The following is a 20,265-nucleotide window of genomic DNA, read 5'->3' on the forward strand; positions in this document are numbered from 1 at the left end:
TTGTAATTATTATTTTTTAAAAGAATTTTTTTGCAACATTTACACATATTTTACAACTATATCTAAATGTTGTATTACTTTATAAAAATGATGATTAAAAATGATTAAATATAGTCTAATTCGCTCATAATCAAAATTTCGTTAACTAATTATAACAATTTCCATCAATTTTCATAAAATTTTCCAAAATTTCTATCGATATTTTCATAAAATCGAGACCTCGTTATTTCCTTTGACGTTGATATTTCGGACTTTGGTAATGATTTTCATCAATATTGGTAAATTTCATATTCTCTAATTAATCTATTTTTTAGAACAAGTTGAGTACACATATTTGAACTTCAATCTTAAGTGAAAGAGTATATGAAGTCTAAGAATCTATTTTTTTAGTACAATTGTGAAAGTGAGGATTAGGGAGGAAGGCCATGTTGGCCACATGAAAGAACTAAANTATATTATTTAAGTAATTTTGAGTTGATTTAAATAAAATCAGATAAATATAGTTATAAATTACTATCATGTGTCTAAATTGAGTCACTTGGAAAAGTTTGAATTTAAATTGTTGTTATTATTAGTTTTTTTTTTTTAATATCCGTGAAACTTACACACACCTCAACTAATCTCACGAAATACCCGACCGACCCTACAATATTTGGGTGGAAACCCGAATGATATTAAATCCATGATCCCTTACCCATTTGGCCTTTTTCCGAGTCTAATTGATACACCTGCAAATTGGAGGGTATAATTTTTAAAAAAAACAAACAAACAAATTATCTGGTTTCCAAAAATATATCTGAAATAAACATTCTAGAGTAATTTTGGAAGAAAAACTTGATAGGTATTTTCCATCAGGTAACTTCTCAACGAATCAATGAAAACTTATGAGTTTACTTCAGAAAAAACACAATCAAACTCGAAGCTTATAGAAATTATAGATCTGATTCTCAGAAAGAGGAGTTAATTGAGACAGAATGATAGAAGTAAAACTAAAGAAAGAAAGGGAACATCAGCTACTTTGCATATGATGTTTCATCTTCTGATATAGCAGTCACTTAGAGCTGTTATACATCAAAAGGAGTTACTTTCCATCATTTCCGGCTTTAACTCCCCAGAAGTTAGCCGCAATTGCGAAGATCAAATCCAGTCGACATAACGAGGTTCGGTCCCTCCTTCGACGGATACGGACCAACCTTTGGGGACACACCAAACAATTTTTGTTGAATAATGAGAGGACACTTGCTGAATTTATCCTGGACAGTTAGATTACATTATCATATAGAAGAATATTTTGTAATAGTATGTAGCATGTCATTCACAAGTGGAAGTTCTGAAAATGGATTAAATGCTGGGTACCTCACGGTTTTGTTCCTACAAGAGGTATTCTAAAGTGATCTCGAATATTCAGCAGCAGCACTGAAGGCAGAGACAAGAGCAGTCATCCCAACTACCTGCGACCAACTTCTAGTCCTTGTAGCAATCACTGCTCCTGCGACCGCACCCGCAATCAAACCATTCAACTGCCAAATGGAAAAAAGGAGCTGTAAAAATATATTTCCTAAAGTTGCTGTTAACTTGGTCGTTGGACAAGTTGGTATTTCTGGCATTGTAATAATCAATCGAATGAGGGAGGAAATATGAAATGTATCGAAGATGGAAACAAGAAAAAAAACTGTTCAGTAAACATAAAGACAATGCATATCTGATATCCTAATAGTTGTAAGCCAAGCAAGAGGTATTGACTATAAGATATGCAATAACTAAGTTTTTTTAATCAGGAAACTCAAACTTTCATTGAGAGAAAATGTATACAAGAGGGGGAAAAAAGGCAAGCAAATATGCCAACCAGAACTAACCTACAAGAAAAGGCTCCAGTCCAAAAAAGTACAGGCCTAACGAATAATTTAAAAAATCTAAAGATGCAAATGCCCACAACAAAACATAAAACCTAGCTGGGATCAAACCCTCTCAACACACCAAAGAAAACTGCAAGTCCCAGAATATTTTTGTAGAACAGGAAATAGTTTCAGTATGTCACGCAAGTTTCAATACATTTTGTTAGAACAAGTCTCAATATATTAAGCAGCAATTGATTCTTTTTTAAGAAGATACATTAAGCAACAATAAATTCTCAATGTAAATACAAGTCTACATGAATGGTTCTCAAATTCCAGATACAGTTGAGATTTCATCTACCGAGAGTTACACTAACAATTCCAAGTTAAAAGGTCAGTTCTTTCTCCTGCCGACAATTGCAGCAACAGAATTGTGTGAAAGCCAATCACATATAACACACGGGATTTCTACATCAAGTTTTAAAATGTGCATTTTATTGATCTTAGATCTTTTTAACCAAAATAAAGACATGTATGATAGGAAGCGAAACAGAACCACAATGTATTGTAGTAAAAAGGTAAAGAAACTTATAAAATAAACCAAGTAATTAGAGGAACTTGGACGCTACCCTCTTGAGATCTCTCTCAAACGCTAATTCACTCACCACAATAATGTCTATCTTCTTCATTTCCCTCTCCCGTATCTTATAACCAACAAGAATAACAAACCCCCTAACAAATTTACTAATATATCCTTATTACTCTAATAACATCCTGATAGCATTTCTATCAATGTAACTATAAAACTAATAAAGAAAACTTTAAGACACTTCTAACATGATAAATTCTATAAACACTAGATTGTCCCTTTATGGTTCAAGGAATTAAATTATATTTTAGAAAAGTAAATCATTTTAAAATGAGTGGATCCAAACCCGTGGTAGTGTTGTGAATACTTTTGGATACCTTTATATTTCCACTCACCCATTTTTCCCACAAAAAGGTAGTCAGGTAGTGAAAACTGCTAAAGCTAGGTGACCTTCACTCAAAACCTGGTTAAAATGGAGAGATTTGATAGACCCCCAATCATTAAGAGATATGAGAGGAAACGAAATAAGAGAGGTATGGGAAAGGAAGCAAATGTAAATGAAGAAACAAAGGGTAATGGGTGAAGGAATAAAATTAGTTAGAGAATGTGGATCTTGTGGGCCCACAGAAAATTGGGTTAGTTACCAATTCGGGTATTTAAGAAGGGAAGGAGGGGTGGTGAGCTAAGGCATCTTGATTGTAATCTTGTGGATGCTCAGTGAGCAGGTGTACAAGAGGAAAGTCTCGACTTCCTTGGCAATTTAGCCAAAATAGTAAATACATAAGTCGAGTTCTATCATTTTGGTACCAGAGTCATTGCTCCTTGGGGAATGGTGAAGAAAAGGGAAGCAAGAATGTCTACTCTAGAGGAACAACTAACCTTATTGCAGGTAAGGACGGAGACTAGGATGGACCAACGGTTTATGGAAATGTAGCAAATAACAGAGCAGTCAATGGTAGCCAGAATGGAAGCGTTAGGGGAAACGTTGGAGTAGAAGATGTTACGAGCATTGGAAGCTTGGTAAAAAGGGGGGGGGGGGGAATCCCGGGTGACGATGAGTCGGGCTCATCTGAGCAGACTGTGATGCCACATCGAAAAGATAAAGAGATTTCACAATCTTTATATATTTCGAAAGTAACTGGAAAGATGAGACTCGTACCATGATTAGGGTGCAAGTATAACAATACAAAGCTTATCATGTTAAGGATCCCACATCGAAAAGATAAAGAGATTTCACAATCTTTATAAGATATATGAGTTACTCCTTCCACTGCTATTGGTTTTGGAAATGATTTCAATCCAAGAATTAGGATTTGACCCATCAATGGTAAACTCAAAGAAACACCATCTTGATAGGCATGTTGAGGATCCCATATCAAAAGGATGAAAAAACATCACAATATTTATAAGATACATGAGTTACTCCTCTCATTATCATTTGATTTTGGGGTGGAACTCATAGTTATCTAATAAATTATAAGGGTATAGACATATATTAATTGGTAGCCTGTAGGTTCTAAGATTTTTTGGGATAAGAACCTGTAGGTTCTAAGATTATTTTGGATAAGAACCTATAGGTTCTAAGATAAACACGTGAGCCTTTCCAATGATGTGGCTTTAGATTGGAACAATTTGAAGTATAATGATTCTACCACACCCATTAACAATTGTCTTTTCTTGAGATACTATTCACTCAAAAGCAGGGATGCATTTTTTGGGTTAATCATCTAATGCACAACGAAATAAGGGAGGTCAAGTTCTGGGAATGCAGCTAGGCAACCTTCACAGTGGAATACATTCAAACATATGATAAATGTGAAAATGAATCATTTCATAAATGTGACTAACCCAATCATTCTTCCTTCTATATCTTTGAATCCCACAGTGAGTCAGAGTAAAAGTTCCAGCAACAAGTCCTAAAACCCAAAATATTTAGCTATTTCTTCGACTAGAACAAAACCAAGCAAAAAAATCAGCCATAAACACAGTTCAACAATCTATAACGGCCAAAAGACTAAAACAATCGACCATTACCACATTGAAAGCCGTATTTTCCAACAGACTTTGCCTGCAAAATAGTTCACAAAGAATCAATTTCAAATCGGATAAACGCCACAATGCAACAACATAATCAAATAATAGAAAATCAAAGCAAAATAGCAAGTATATGGTACCACAAAAGCAGCATGGCCGACGCCACTGAGGCCTGTATAAGTGAGAAAGCGAATTAAGTATAGAAGATGAATTGCAATAGAAGAAACAACTGATGAGATATATTTTCGAAATTTGAGCTTCAGATTACCATTTTTACGAGAATTGTACGGCCCCATACACAAACCCCATAGAGCGCCGGCCTGAAGATGAAGAGGGAAAGGCGATTCAGAGGGAGAAATGAAAGAAAATCGAATTATAGGTTGAGAAATTGTTCGTGAAGTTTACCGTTCCGACACGAATGGTGGATTCGACGGCGAGGGAAGAACATGGAACGACGCCGTTTAGTTCTTCTTCCATCTTTCAATTCGCAATCTCCTTCAGGACCCATATGCAGAGAGCTCTCTTCCAAGTACCAACTATACTACGTCGTTTTGAAACTTTTTTAACCCTTTTTCTTTCGTTGTGAAAAAATGCATCTCCACCCCAAAATTTGTTCGATTGTATGATTTTTAACATAAACATTTAACTTTTAACTAAAAAAAAATGTGACAACTTTACCCCATCTTTCGCTTAAAAATTTGTTAAAAGAAATGTTCTCATATGCTTTCAATGAAAGTTATATATATATATATATATATACAAAAAAAAAAAAAAAAAATCAAAATCTTGTGATAAAAATAGTTTAAAATCAACTTTGAATATATTTTAAAAGCTATTTTAAATGGTGATAAAAAATATCATTTTTTAAATATTTTATTTTTAAAACTAAACACTTGAATAGTTATTTCAAACACCCACTTAATTAGTAAATAAATTTGTGAAAAATGATGGTTATTGTAATATTTGACTAAACCTACGGTCGAATGTATTGAAATTGAAAGCTCATAATGATAACTAATATAATGTTTGAAATTTAGGAGTAACAATAAACCTTTCTTCATTATTTTCTCTTTCTTTAACTAATGTAATTTAACAACAAACAACAAGTAGTCCCATTTTTGAAGAAATATTAAAATTATATCGTGTATATATATTTTTACATAATGGACATACACCTAATTCTTAAAATTGTTATATTATAAGCATAGTCCAATCATTTTTAATGTACGATGTGGATGAATGGACGTTGTAATTTATTTTACTTGAATAGATATTTGCTATTGTACATTTTTAATTTGTGTAGACAAATCATTATAAGCGTTTGAAATGAGGAATGGAGTTGTTTAATCTCAACAATTTATTTAGTTGTGGGCCTATTAAGAGTTAATGAGTCATTAACATTGATGCTAATAATTTATGAAGTGCATTATGAGTTAACTCTTTGAACCAAATCAGGTGTGTAATCTGTAATTTCACCCCACTCACTTAACTCCCACCTCCAAACACGCCCATAAATGTTTTTCCTCATTTTACATTGATAATCAAAGTTTACACTGGGAAAGTCCTTGGTAACATTTGATCCAAGGTACACGTCGCTCAATCATACATCTCATTTGCTCTACTTTGAGTCGAGTTGATTTACTATTAATGTGTTTAGGATACAAAATGATAATAATAATAAGATGTCGATCCTAACAAAGTTTAGAGAATGATGATTTAATTACCATAGCAAAAAGTTGATGACTTTATCTCCCACCGTCACAGTTGTCAAACTTGAAAAAAACAACAAATAATAGAGTACTCAGAGATAAATTGTTAAAGTGATGATGACCATCTACTAAAGATTTGTTATCCTACAATTTTTATTGACAACCAAATGCAATAGGGTCAAACAATTATTCAATGAAAACAATTCATAGGTGTGCAAGCTAACCTAAACACTAATAAATACGAAAAGTAAAATAAAAATAATCCAAAACAACAATGAAAGCATGTGCATCATTATATAAAAACAAGTCGAGATCAATTATTTTTTATTGCTAACTTTTCGAATGACAAAACAATATTAGAGAACATGCAAATGATAGAAATCAAACTTTTTCTAATCGTCTTCGATACACTTTAATAACCAATTAAAGTTTTAAGTAATAGACGGAGATTTACATCATTACCTAACTCGGTTGGTGGATAAGACAACAAATTAACATCAACAATAAAAACAAGCCAATTTATACGTAATTCAATTAGTTTCAATATATAACCTTAATAGAATATAGATTTGAAAACAAAAATAAAAACAATTCTACCACTTGTGTAAATTCATATATGTAGATGCTCAATTTCCCCACGGGGACGAGGATTCCCCGTGGAGAATGAAGGAAAAAAAATTTCCCATGAGCTAAACGGGGACGGGGACAGGGAATGCATTCCCCGGCCCCGACCCCACCCCGTTTCTCGTCCCCGCCTCGATTAGCTTTTACTTATTTTTTAATATAGTTATTTAATGTTATGTTGTTATTATTATTATATAATTATTACATTTAAATTTCAAATTTGAGTATTTATTGGGAGACATAATGAATGTGTTTAGATTGAATGTTTAAATATAAATTATATACGTGAATAATTTGATTTATATTTATTTATTTCTACTAAAAAAATTAATTAGCTTTTTTAGGCCAAAATTTGAGTAATTTATCTTTAAATTCAAATTGTCATATAAAACTATTTATAATAAACAATTTAATGATAAAGTTAATTATTTAATTAAATTTTGCTCACATTAGTTATTTAAATTAATTAGTTTTTTTACAAAAAAAAAAGTATCGGGAAATTTTCACAGGATGTGGAATGCAATGGGGAGCGGGATGGGGAATGGCATCCCCGACCCCATTGCGCCCCGCTCCGTGGACATTTCTATTCATATATATCTGGATGTATTAGTTATACAATTTAAAATTAAAATGGGTCATTGAAAAAAGAGGATACTTTAACAAATTCGAAATTAAATGGGTCATTTCTGCTTAAAGAAAGCATATATCCTTCGTGCTTTGAAACATCAACTCAAAACCCTAAAATCAGCGCCGATTGTTCTATACATCTCTGCAGGAAGTTAGAGCAACAAGTTGCAGAGCGGAAGCAAAAATGAGCCGTGGAGCAGCCGCATCCGGTGGCCCGAAGGGGAAGAAGAAGGGCGTGACCTTCGTCATCGATTGTGCGAAGCCAGTTGAGGACAAGATCATGGACATCGCCTCGTTGGAGAAGTTTCTTCTCGAGAGGATCAAGGTCGGCGGCAAAGCTGGGGCACTTGGCGACTCCGTTACCGTCACTCGGGACAAGAACAAGATCACCGTCAACTCCGATAGCAATTTCTCCAAGAGGTAGCCATTGTTTTGTATCTGGTAGTACTTCTATTTTCTGGATGAGTTTTGTTCGTGCGCTTGTTGATTTGGTTGGGAATACGCATTGGAATGCTCCGGATTGATCTTTGTTTTCTTTGTTTTGTTGGAAATTTGTTGCATATTGTATTGGATTGTGGAATTCATGAACATTATTGGGATATATTCCACCAATTGATCTGAGTTTTCAGCCATGATATAGTGTAAACGGAGAAGTTTCTTCATCAAGAAGTACTCATTTATCTCATACTAGTTCTTCCTCTCCGGGTTGTTGATTTCGTGTGCTCTCTGATTTCTGGGTCATTTTTATTTTCTCATTTTGTGAAGTTCTTAAATCCATAAGCTTTGGGTATCTCGTGTTGTTGGGTGTGTTAACGCTACGTCTTTATTCGGGGAATTTTATTTGGAATACATATCTGATTTATTGTAATAGAGGGACTCGTTAAGGATGTTACTTGTCTGCTTATTAATTTCTCAATCAGCCACCTCTTGTAGTTGTAACACTTTATGTATCCATTCTTCTCCTTTTATGGTTCCATGTTATGGATGAACTTAGAAATACATGTGTGAGTTTTGAAAGAAGAAGGCGATCTTGCTCTTTAAAATTATGATTGTTTTGTTGGAAAGCACGCCTGTAAACTCCCAGTTGACTTTGTTGATTGTCTTCTCTGTTGAATCCCAGGTATCTCAAATACTTGACTAAGAAGTATTTGAAGAAACACAACGTTAGAGATTGGCTTCGAGTTATTGCTTCGAACAAGGACCGCAACGTCTATGAATTAAGATACTTCAACATTGCCGAGAACGAGGGCGAGGAGGAAGATTGAGGTTAAAATCCTTATATTTTGGAAGCATTGTTTTCAGTAGGATTAGTTGTAGCGGTCTTTCTCATATTAAACGTTGTTGAAATCATATTTCCATACCTGCTTGAAGTTTTCTATATAGAATATAGCAAGGTTTCTATGAGTTATGAGATGATGCAACTCTTGTTTATTTCTGAAGTTTTAATATCTATAAATTTTGCTCACGTAGCTCCTTTCTTTTGGTTGGTTTTGAAAATACTTTTCTTACTCTGAGAGTGTTGTTGTCGTCTTAGCAAAGTGATGATATTGTAATCTGTATTTGGTTGGATGAATTGATATTGGCATATTCTTCTGTGGAAGTTGAAACTGTTTAGTAGTGTTTGGGGAAGAGCCAGTTTGCAACCCTAATAATTACTTCAATGAAGGTCATATCCTTAATGAAACTTTTAGTAACCTTAATGAAGATCCCTTTTTTTAATTTTAAAAGAATTATTTCAGGTTCATCCGAGATAATTTGGTGGATGGACTCTGGTTAGTCTGTAGCAGACTCCTGTCTGTAGGCAGCTCTATACTATATCTATATTTGTCTCACTTTTGAATGATGAGACATTGTTTAGGTACTTTTGGAAGAAAATTGGCTAATTGTTGTTTTTTAGTAGTTATTTGGTCCCTATACTTTAAGATTGACAATAATCTAATCTTTTCAGTAAATTTTCTTGTCAACTTGCCAGTCTTTTTTCTTCACTAGGATTTTTTACTGCTTCGTCCACAATTTGTCTCAGACTAGGTTTGACATCTGATGACAAAGTTTTGAAGAGTTTTAACAAATTTCTTGCCCGACTTTTGTTTCCAAGTGAGTGAAATTGCGCCACCCTCGTCTCCGCAATGATCTTGCATACATCTGAGAGAATATCGAGATAAAATTCGATCGGAAAGGGGTTTAAGAACTAGGCAAGTGGAGAGGAAATTACTAACTCCTACCACAAGCAAGCAGAGTTTTTCCTCATTTCATCCTCACATTTTGAATCTAAAAAATTCGTAGTTCCAAAAAAGGGGATTTTCAGTTAAGTACAAATTTACAGAGAGGCTTTTGAGATTTGATCCGAATTTCTCGAAGAATTTGGGTCAAAACGCCAATGCAGACTTTGCTCTCTTGGTTTGAAAAGAGTAGGTGGAAATGAGTTTTATTTTCACTCCGCCAACCAACTTTCCCATGCCGAATTACTCAAAATGCTGACAAATTTCAAGACTTGAAGACTGGATCTTCTAATCCTCCATGATATATTATTTTTTCTGTTGGAACTCCACACACTGGAAAACTAATTTCATGAAAAGAAGTTGTCCAACTCTTCAAATCTTCACGGGAGTTTACTAGCCATTTCGTTTTGTTTTGTATTTAGATTTTATTTCTTAATCTGCATTTTTAATGATTGAATTCTTAACCAAATTCTAAAAATAAAAATTAAATTAAAAATTAAAAGCTAGTTTTTTAAATTTTCAAAATTTGGCTTGGTTTATTAATTCATTTGTAAAAACTATATAACTAAGGAAAACATTTGGAAGTGGAAGTATTATTTATACGTTTAATTTTCAAAAAAAAAAAAAGAAATGATTACTAAAATAGGCCTTAATTAACAAAGAAAGGAGAGACAAGTTGATAACTTATAATAGGACTAAATTGTTACTAATCCTAAAATACATGAATCAAAACGTTAGTTTTAAAAATTTAGGGAAGAAATGATTACTTTTACGTAAGTTAATTTAAAAAAATCGCTCTCTTTTGACCTCTTTTGATTATTGAGAGTGCTTTTATTTATTTATTTTAATTTATTTTTTGAAAGAGCTTTGTTTCAAAAGAAAATTGCATGAGTTTTAATATGTAATCTTTCTTTAAAAGTTGGCAAACACCATCCCTTAAAAAAAATCTTTTAACCATCCAAAAAATTTATACAGTTCTAGGTCTTTAAACCTTCATGTATTTCTTAAAAATTGTTCACTTGGATATAAATGGAAAAGGGTTAAAATCGTCTTTCAAAACAAACATTAAAAAAAAAAAAAAAAACCTTATTCTAACCACTTTTTAAATTATTAGTGAAGGGGTCCACATCATAAAAATAACATTTTGTCTATTTTTATCTCTCTTTCAAATGTCTTCAAAGATGTCTTCAATTTCACCTTTACTTGACACAATTTTCATACCTATTTTTTAAACTTAAACTTTAGTGTTCTATTTTATTTGTCTCCATGTTTTTGGCAAAGTTTCTGCTCATATTTGTGATAGATTTGTTTTATTTTTAATTTGGAAAAAGAACTCCTTAGGATTTCCCATAATTGAAAATTTTCCTATAAATTCAACTCCAGAAAATTTGTGAGAATTTTTCAACTCAAAACTAAGAATGGCAAATATTTTATTTATTTATTTTTATATAAAAACACTTACACTGAGTTTAAATTTAATGAAAGTTGAAATTGGTTTAAGTTTTTTCTTTAAAAAAAAAAAACTCATTGAAAGAAACCTTACCAGAAATTTGGTCAATGTCTCCAAAGAGCTTGAATTTACCACATATTTTAAAAAATATATTCACCATCAAAATTTCCATTTTCCCTTAAATTAATTTGATTTTTTTACCCAATATCAATTTAAATTCTATTTAGTCAGTTTAATTTTGTTAATTTCAATTTTAAATGTTCTAAGCTTAGAACCCTTGATTCTAAAACGATGGAATTGGCTAAAAATCCAAATTTTCTTATAATTAAACTTATTTGTTTTTTTATTTACATTTCTTAAATATGAGTAGAAAAAGATCTAATTGAAAAAACCAACCTATAAAATTTCAAGTTTTTTTAGTCAATTCCTTTTTCTAATACGCCTTAAATATGTTCATTTACAATTCTTAATTTTGAGTAGAAGAAAAACTCTCAACAATTCTTTTAATTTAAAAATAATAACAAATCTTGCCACAGTCACAAGCCAATACAATTCAACTCAGTTAACTAATAGAAACTGAATAATGGCATATCGTATTTAGCCTCAATTGACTTACATCACATAAAATAAGAAATTTTACAAACTAAATTTGGAGGGGCGCGCCAGGCCCAAGCAATAGTGCAACGCATGGGCGACGCTCGAAGGGCCCAATAGCAAGCTATTGTGGTGGACCTTCACCCTTGAAAAATAAATTTAATATCATGTGGGCCGATGGCCCACGTATCAGATATTAAACTGATAAGAACAGATACTACACTTGATCTTAGCCAAAAGGCCGAGAAAGGTATGCTTTTCAAAGCCTTACACCACCGATTTTATACTCACCTTCTCTCTCCACCTTCCTCAAAATAATCGATGTGGGACAAATCCCTGAGGTTTCTATAAATCAGCCATAGTATTTTATGTAAAGTTTACATATGGATGCATTCAAATTTATGTAATGTGCTTTAATAATTTGATAGGATTTCAAAGCTTGTCTAAGGAAAAAAAAAAAAAATGAAAATAATCATGGTGAAAATATGATTCAGAATAGATTAGAGAAATTTGTAAGGTAACTCTAAATTTAATGTGTGGTTCAAGAAGATAAGTTTATTATTTCGGTTTATTATGGTTTTTAAATTAAAAGATTCAGTCAAACTAAAAGAATCAACTTTCTAAATGACAATTCATTATCTTATTGAAAAATCAAACAAAATCACTAGATGAATTTGGTTTGAGATTTTTTTTTTCTTTAGATGATAACCTTGTTTTCATTAAGGCTACAATCCTTGCATCTCAAGAGATCGCTCGTATCCTAGATGTTCATAAGAAAGCCTCAGGGCAGGTTATCAACTACGATAAGTCAGCTATTGCCTTTGACTCTCATATTCTTGCTGCCAAGAAGACTGCTATTTTCAATTAGCTCAAATCAAAATGGTCCATAACCATAAAAAGTATTCAGGTGTCCCCTTGTCATTATCTAAGAATAAGCATGTATCATTGTCTTATATTAAAAATAAAGTGCATAAAGGTCTGCTGGGGTGGAATGGCCATCTGTTCTCAAAAGCTAGCAAATAAGTGTTCATAAAAGGGGTGGCCCAAGCTATTCTACCATACATTATGTATTGATTTAAACTGTCTTTGGGAGGTTTATAATGAGCTAAATCAAATTATGGAAAATTTTTAGTGGAATGGTTCTGATAAAGGTAACAAAACTCATTGGGTTAGTTGGAAACACATGACCTATCCTAAGGAGAAAGGTGGATTGGGTTTCCATGACATCCACCTAATCAATCAAACATTGCTGGCAAAACATCTGGCGTATCATGGAAAGAGAACAATCCCTTGTGGCTCGGACGTTAAAGGTTAAGTACTTTCCAAATTCTTCTTTTCTCCTTGTAGGACTAGGTAATCGTCCCTCCTATACTTGGCGCATCATATTATAGGGGCAGGAGCTGACTCTTAAAGGAGGGCATTGGAGAATTGGGGACGATGAATTGATCAATGGGTTCCTAAATAATCAATTTTCAAGCTTTTATCTTTGCGTGGGCCCCTATCTGTGTCTTTGGTGGATGATCTTATTTGTAATGGGCAATGGAATTATGAACTGATTTATGAGTTATTATGTTTGAATGATGTTGTAATCATAAAAAACATACCCCTTTGCTTTTTACCTTGCACGAATAAATTCTTTTGGCACTACGATGAAAAAAGATTTTACTTTGTAAAGAGTAGGTACAAATTGGTTTTAGCCTTAACAGTGGGTGCATCGTCTTCATTAACTTGTGATATGGAGAAATTCTAGAAATCGTTGGGCTCTCTCTATCCCTCATAAAACAAAAATTATTATATGGCGTGCGTGTCTAAACTTTCTTCCGACATGCAACTCTTTAGCTTATTGTACAACTATCACTAGTGGAGGGTGTCTTTTATGTCATAAGGCTTTTGAATCAAGCATTCATGCTTTTTGGGAGTGTAAACGAATGAAACATATGAAGGAATATACAAGCACGCAACAGAAGCAAACAAAATCAATAAGCACTCTAATTACATTTAATTTGAGTTCTAAAAGCATACTTTCACAAGAGGGTTTGAAATAGAACTTACCTTAAATGAAATCTTCCAATTCCAAGCTGCTATTCACTTCAAACCAATCTCCAAATCGGTAGTAAACCACCAAGAGACCTTCTCTACTATTCTCAGTCTTGAACTTGAGTGGTGGAACTCAAATTTGAGTGAATTTGATAAGTGTTTTTGTGAGTTTGAAGAGAAAGAAGAAGATGAACCAGAAAGCTTTTCCCAGCCTTCAATTCTCAGTCTATCACCTTCCTCTCAACAAATTGAAGGTGTTTTATACTTCAGCAGCATGTAAGCAATCTCTGAAATTTCAATGCCAGCAACCCCTTCAACAATTGAGGTGGAAATTTGGTATGATTGTGCATGAAAAATACCTCATGCTTGGAGGTGAAAGTGGGAAAACCCCACTTTGTTATTTTTCCATTTTTCAAATTCAAATTTTAATTGGTTTCAAAAATCAACCAAAATTTAATTTATTAATTCATAATTAATTAAATTTAAATTATCAAAATTCAATTTCTCAAATTAAATTGAAATCGAAAAAATCAATTAAACATATTTAATTAATTAAAGAATAATTTATATCAAATATTAAATTAATCACACACCTAATTTTAAACATGAATCCTATTCATGTAATTAATATCTAAATAAATATTTAAATATTATGAACTCTCTAATTTTGTCTAATTTCAACAAATTAAACGTTAATTATATCGAATATAATTAAGCAAACCCTAATTTGATTTTGAACTAATTCAAACTCAAAACCCTAATTTCAAATTGAAATTCAATTTGAACAATTCAAATTGATTTCATTCCAAATTCACTCAACTTAATAATTCAAGGTGTATGTTTTACGAGCTAGTAGAGGGACTTTATAGACCTACAAATCATGAGCTCCAACGATTAAGATTAATTGGCTAAACTCTTTAGACCAAATTAATCAATATTCGTTAATTATCGAGTCACACTACTATAGCTCGATAGTTATACTCTCCTCACTATAGATATATTTGTGTCCACACAATATAATCATAACTAGTAAGTCGACCCTTCACAGGTTGTTCGTAATACCGACTGGGTCAATGTGTTGTTTTATTCTCGACATTATAACTTGTTCCTTAAGTTCCAACTGCTCCTCTAACGAACAATTGATTTATGATCCAATCACTAAACCAAATCCTTCTCGAGCCAGTGAGAGGGTTAGGCCCCTTATTCAAGATATGGATTCAGTATTTAAGAGAATAACCTTTCTCCTATCCCTAAATTGGGTAGGCGTGAATTTCGGCTTCCACCCTAATTCCCCATCTATCTACCCAGTTTTATCCCTGAAATGGAAGGCTTATTGAGTCGGCGCTGTTAAGCCAACCCTCACCTATGCAAATCTAAGGATAATCCCGAATAAACAGGAGTTCATAGTTAACTCAGGATTAAGATCGAGCTACCTAGATCATCTACGCGAAATAGTTAGTCTTAAATAGTAAATAGCATTATAAAGTAAGAGTGACTTATTTTTTGGTCTAGTCTTATGCAAACTCATTGCATAAGATGACCTCACTCTTCATGTCAATACATGAACGAATCTGGATCATTTCGTTTGTAATATCTTTACAACAACTTGTAACAGATACAGAGTAGGACACATCCAATAGTGTTACCAGAATAAGGTACTCAACCTTAATCATGTACTATAGACCGTTTTGACTATTTACTCGAACTTGATCCATCTTTATGTCTCTACATAAAGTTCACGTATTTATATAAGGGCCATGGATCTTAGTTTATTGGATTTAGACTTTATAAATGCAATTAATAGATTCAATACTTTATTGAAGAAATGTTGAATAACATCTTTTATTGATAATAGAATATGTTTAACATCTACAAACTGCGAGTTTTAGAACATAAAACCCAACAACATATTTGGGCCCATTGGTCTCTTTGTCTTCCTCTTACTGATATTCTTTAACCGGATGTTGTTTTTCTCTTTTGTAGGGCCTATGAGTTGTTGAGCCTGTTGGATATTTGCCTTTTCATCCTCATTACCTTATTTATTTGGCACATGCACAATCTACTGGTGTTCGATGACCATATCTTTCCTCAGTTCGTTCTTATTCAATGGGCAGTGTCCTTGTTGGAAGATTTTGATAGACATCCATGTCTAAATATTGCATGGAGGGCTCAGGCTCCTATGATCACTACAGAGGAATCCCTTGGTTAACCCCTCCGTTTGGCTCATTCAAGATGAATTCCAATGCGTCTATCTAAATGGGAATGTGGATATTGGCAGCATTGTTTGTGATAAAAATGGTGAAGTCATATCACACCCCTTCCCAAATTACTTTCTTAATCCGAGAAGAGATGTAAAGAAACAATTGTCAGCCCTCTTATGACAACTACTGCCCAACATACTCCTGTAATCCTTCCTGAACACTTGTTAATCTGATATACAGTTTATATCTTATACTCAATATATGCATAACTTCCACACTAACTTATTAACTCAGGTGCTACCATGTAGAGAATTTCCATAACAATATTAAACGTTTATATTTACAACTTTTAATTCAAAATCCTACCATGAACCTATGATATGTATAGACAAACTCAAAATTAAACAGACACGATGAACCACCTAAGCTTCAACTTCCTAAAGAATCCTAAATAGTGACTTACTGGTAGATCTACTCGGCTTCGGGAAGTTGACCACTACCTGAGGAGGAAAACATTTAAAAACGCGATTAAAATATTCAGTGAGTGACTATTTAGGATATCATACTTTCGTTCATAAATAACATAAACATGTTTTCATAAACATTTACATGTTCAAAATCAGGGTGTAGAAAATATAACTAAAAAACATAAAATCAAATCAAATAAAAATCTTGAAATAAAGTTTATTCGTATCATACTGTAAAATGCCACTACTCTACTGTCTGAACATGGGGGAGAGCCTCTTTGTTCAATCCCTACTATGCTAGCCCAGTTCGGAGTGAGAGCCCTTTTGCTCAATCATCTCCTAGCCTAAGTTGAGAGAGAGCCCTTTTGCTTGGTCCCATCAACTTCAATAATATAAGTCATACGTGCACATAGAGCTGGATTGAGTCCTGACCACCTTACCATACCTTCGGTGTCAAGGATCCCTAATATAACTGAAATCTAGATACCTTACCATATTTTCGGTACCTACATTGGAGGATGATTCATATAAGGCGCAAACATTGAAAATATTTAATGAACATAAAACATAATACTCATTTGAGCTGATTATACTTCATAAATTGTATATCATCGCATAGTGTGGCTTGTAACATCAAGTATGCTTACAAAACATGGGCATAGGCTTATAGAAAACACATGTTGAACTCATAAATAACTTCATCATTAAAAAACATGGATCATGCGATCAATACTCATTTTAAGGCATGCGTTGAGAAAATCATGATATAAAACTTCCTATGAACTACCTATGCATTGAATTTCATTCATAAAAACTAGCATAGGAAAACATTGTAAAAACTTGTCACTCACTGTCTTAAACTACTTATCCAAGGGGTCTGTAAGTTTCTCCTACTTGCGTTTGTCCTGTAATAAGAAGAGATCCCTTGGTTAATACCATTAGTTCCCTTTTGAGATTAACATAGTACTTAACTTATCATTATCGCATACACAAATCTTATCACATCATGACTGAGTTCACCGCATCACTTATACTTAGCCATTTTACCTCTCTCTTGGCTAAAGACTGGCTACCCTTTTTATTGGGTGCTTAATGGACACGAGGACACACTTCTTTGTCTATACATCGATCAACCTCCACATCCTTACTTCACGCCTATGCGTGTTATTGCATATCTTGGCAAGTCAGATACTTTCTTGCTCTTCCTATGCAGCTGCTTACTTATTCATCCATAACATCATTTCAAATTCCCAATCTTTTAAACCTTATAATTCTAATTCCAGCCATCAATTAACTAAATTTCTTCCAAAACTTCTTAACATGCTTACTTAGAATCTGAGCATTAAATCCTCTGGATTTGGCTAGAAAACTTCAAGTTCCTTCAAGTTTGTTCAACAATCCCTTAGCACTAAAGCTTCATAAGTACTCACACTTCTTCTTAGGTGTAAACAAAATTTGGCAAAACTAATTTCTTCTTTGCAAACCATGTTTATACTTGAGCTTGCATGTGAGATAATCTTAACTAATCACCACCTGGCATGCTAATCCTTAACTTAGAATCTCTAAGGTTGCCACTTAGCCTACTAATTGGTGATCAAGCCGAATGCTTAACTTAATTTTCATCGCATAGAACTTGCGATCACTTGTGCCCCATCATTGATTATAGCATCGCCTCGTCTTAGGTGTTCTTAGCACACCTTATGTAGTTAATCTTTACTTCCTCAACACACCTCTTCATATCAACTGAGTGGTCCATCGTCGCATCTGTCCACGACCTATGATTCTCTTGCGACCATCCAAGCATTCTGCCTTAGCCTTTGGAGTGCTTGTCTAGGCAACTTAGCTATTTGCATACCGCCTATACTAGCCTTCTCCACCTTAGGTGAAGTTGGTCGCATACTTCTCTCACTAGCCTCAGCTAAACATCAAACTCGACAACTAACTTAACTTCATTCATGACTTTCCACATACTTCATGGGTTATTTGGCATAGTTTTCCTTCCTTAAATACTTCGTCGCATAGCGTTTTGGAAGGGTTGGCCACATACATTGACATGACTTTGTCGCATGGACCTTTCATTTTCCTTCTAAGTGTGAACCACTTTACAATCCACCCAAGAGCTCACACTTCATACTTAGAATATTATCTACCTTCAAAATGTCCGAGGGACATCCTTTAACACTTAGAAATTTTCTTCTCCCTCAACATTACATACATGCTTTTACACATCATATTATTACAAACATTACAATTATCATAAACATAGACTTACAATGACATTAAATACACAATTAAGAGGACCTAAGCATAATTAACTAGTAAATTGAGTTTATGAGTTTACAAGTCATGCTTGCATTGGAGAGTCACTTGTCCTTGTTAGGTGTTAGGTCCTGTAAAACTTGTTGAGGCTATCACCATGTTTCATGGTATATCCAAGGCTCTTGAGGTTGACATTTTCCCTCTGTATGGGTCAAAACTGACTCTAAAATCATTTGGAATCTTCTAATTGGGAAGGTGAGATATGTGAATGATGTTCAAACTTTCATTGATGCGATTCGGTAGATCCATATGAGTGGTTCTATCCTTGAGTTTCTTTGGGCAAATCATCAGTATAACTCAGTTGCTCATGATCTAGCTTCTTGTGCCCATATATATCGACATTTTGTTGTGTGGCTTGAAGATCACCCTGAATGGGTAGATTCTGCTCTTCATTTTGATTGACTTTGTCTTTGAGTTCTTTCTATTTGTTTTTTTAGACAAACACTGTGTCAGTTGAGTTACGCTCGGAATTGGTTTATTGGTTTTTTGATTTCCTATTGCACTCCTATGTTTGATTTATTAGAATTTGAAATCTTTGTATGATTTGAAATTCTATTTTGATAAAACAAAATCTGTCTAAATTGTTTTTTTTTTTTGTGAAAAAAACAAATTAAAAAGAAGTGAGGAAAGAAAGAGGGAGCCAAAGGGCTACAAATGTTAAGATTTTATGTTTATTTTTTATTTTTTTTAAAAAAAGTATACATAATTGTAATTAAGAGTACACTAGTAAAACAACCATTTTCTTTTTCTTTTTTCCAAGCATTCAAACAAATATGATTTGCATAAAACTATTGGATTCCGAACGTACTTAAAAACTTATATTTCTATTTCTTTAAAATCTGAAATTTAAATTATTTTATTTTCAAACAGAGTAGAAGTGTTTTACTTAAAAACATTCTTCCAAAAAGACTTCTAACTTCTTTTAAATTATCTTTTTAGTTATCCAAAAATAAACAATAAAAGGGAAAATAAATGTTTGTTGAACAATGGTTAAATAATAAGAATTACGCTAAAATAATCTTATATTGACTTGTTAGAATTAATAATATTACAGAATAACATCTTGACATTTAGAAAAAGATCTTTCTTCAACTAAACATATGAGAATTCTAAATTCTCTCTTATTTAATATGTTCATTATATTGGAAAACGTTAGGGGTGTTTTGGGTTGAGTGGAGCTGGGTCTTGGTGTTTGTCCCACCAACTCGTCATGAATTTGGTTAAATAATTCGATTCTATCAAATTCAATAATATTGAAGTTCATCGAAGAACTTGTTCTTCGTCTTTTCCTTTTTCTCTCTCACTGACTAACAGCTCCAACAAAAATTATCATTAGACATGCTCTAATGACCATGCCCAATGGCCATCTTCAGAGGCAATCACACCTACTACCACCTCACTCTGAAAAGATTCTCCCTATGACGACCACTCTAGACTTGTAAAAACTAAAATAGTATTGGATAAATTTTAATTTTCTAAATTTTAATTTTAAATTAGAAAAGGACTATAACTAACCAGTTATATTATTTTAATTATTTATTATATGAATAATTAATTTAT

General features: G+C 33.1%; 2 protein-coding genes and 1 non-coding gene across 3 annotated transcripts; 1 reads left to right on the top strand and 2 right to left on the bottom strand.

The window, feature by feature from the left end:
• Positions 1-834: 834 nt before the first annotated feature.
• On the bottom strand, positions 835-5,018 carry LOC120085025 (outer envelope pore protein 16-4, chloroplastic). The gene is made up of 7 exons (XM_039040844.1): positions 4,864-5,018; positions 4,727-4,778; positions 4,599-4,630; positions 4,459-4,492; positions 4,273-4,340; positions 1,357-1,520; positions 835-1,253 (listed from the first exon to the last, which is right to left on the bottom strand). Exons 1-6 carry the CDS (start codon positions 4,933-4,935, stop codon positions 1,386-1,388), a joined length of 393 nt encoding a protein of 130 aa, XP_038896772.1. The 5' UTR covers positions 4,936-5,018; the 3' UTR covers positions 835-1,253; positions 1,357-1,385.
• Positions 5,019-7,515: 2,497 nt separating this feature from the next.
• Positions 7,516-8,915, top strand: LOC120085075 (60S ribosomal protein L22-2-like). Its single transcript, XM_039040925.1, has 2 exons — positions 7,516-7,838; positions 8,539-8,915. The coding sequence occupies exons 1-2, from the start codon at positions 7,603-7,605 to the stop codon at positions 8,681-8,683; spliced, it is 381 nt and encodes a 126-aa protein (XP_038896853.1). The 5' UTR covers positions 7,516-7,602; the 3' UTR covers positions 8,684-8,915.
• A 2,824-nt stretch (positions 8,916-11,739) lies between these two features.
• Positions 11,740-11,935, bottom strand: LOC120087389. The gene has a single exon (XR_005484525.1). It is a non-coding gene; the product is annotated as a U2 spliceosomal RNA (small nuclear RNA).
• Positions 11,936-20,265: the final 8,330 nt, after the last annotated feature.

Source organism: Benincasa hispida, chromosome 9 (genome assembly GCF_009727055.1).
Source record: "Benincasa hispida cultivar B227 chromosome 9, ASM972705v1, whole genome shotgun sequence".
NCBI classification, from domain to species: domain Eukaryota; kingdom Viridiplantae; phylum Streptophyta; class Magnoliopsida; order Cucurbitales; family Cucurbitaceae; genus Benincasa; species Benincasa hispida.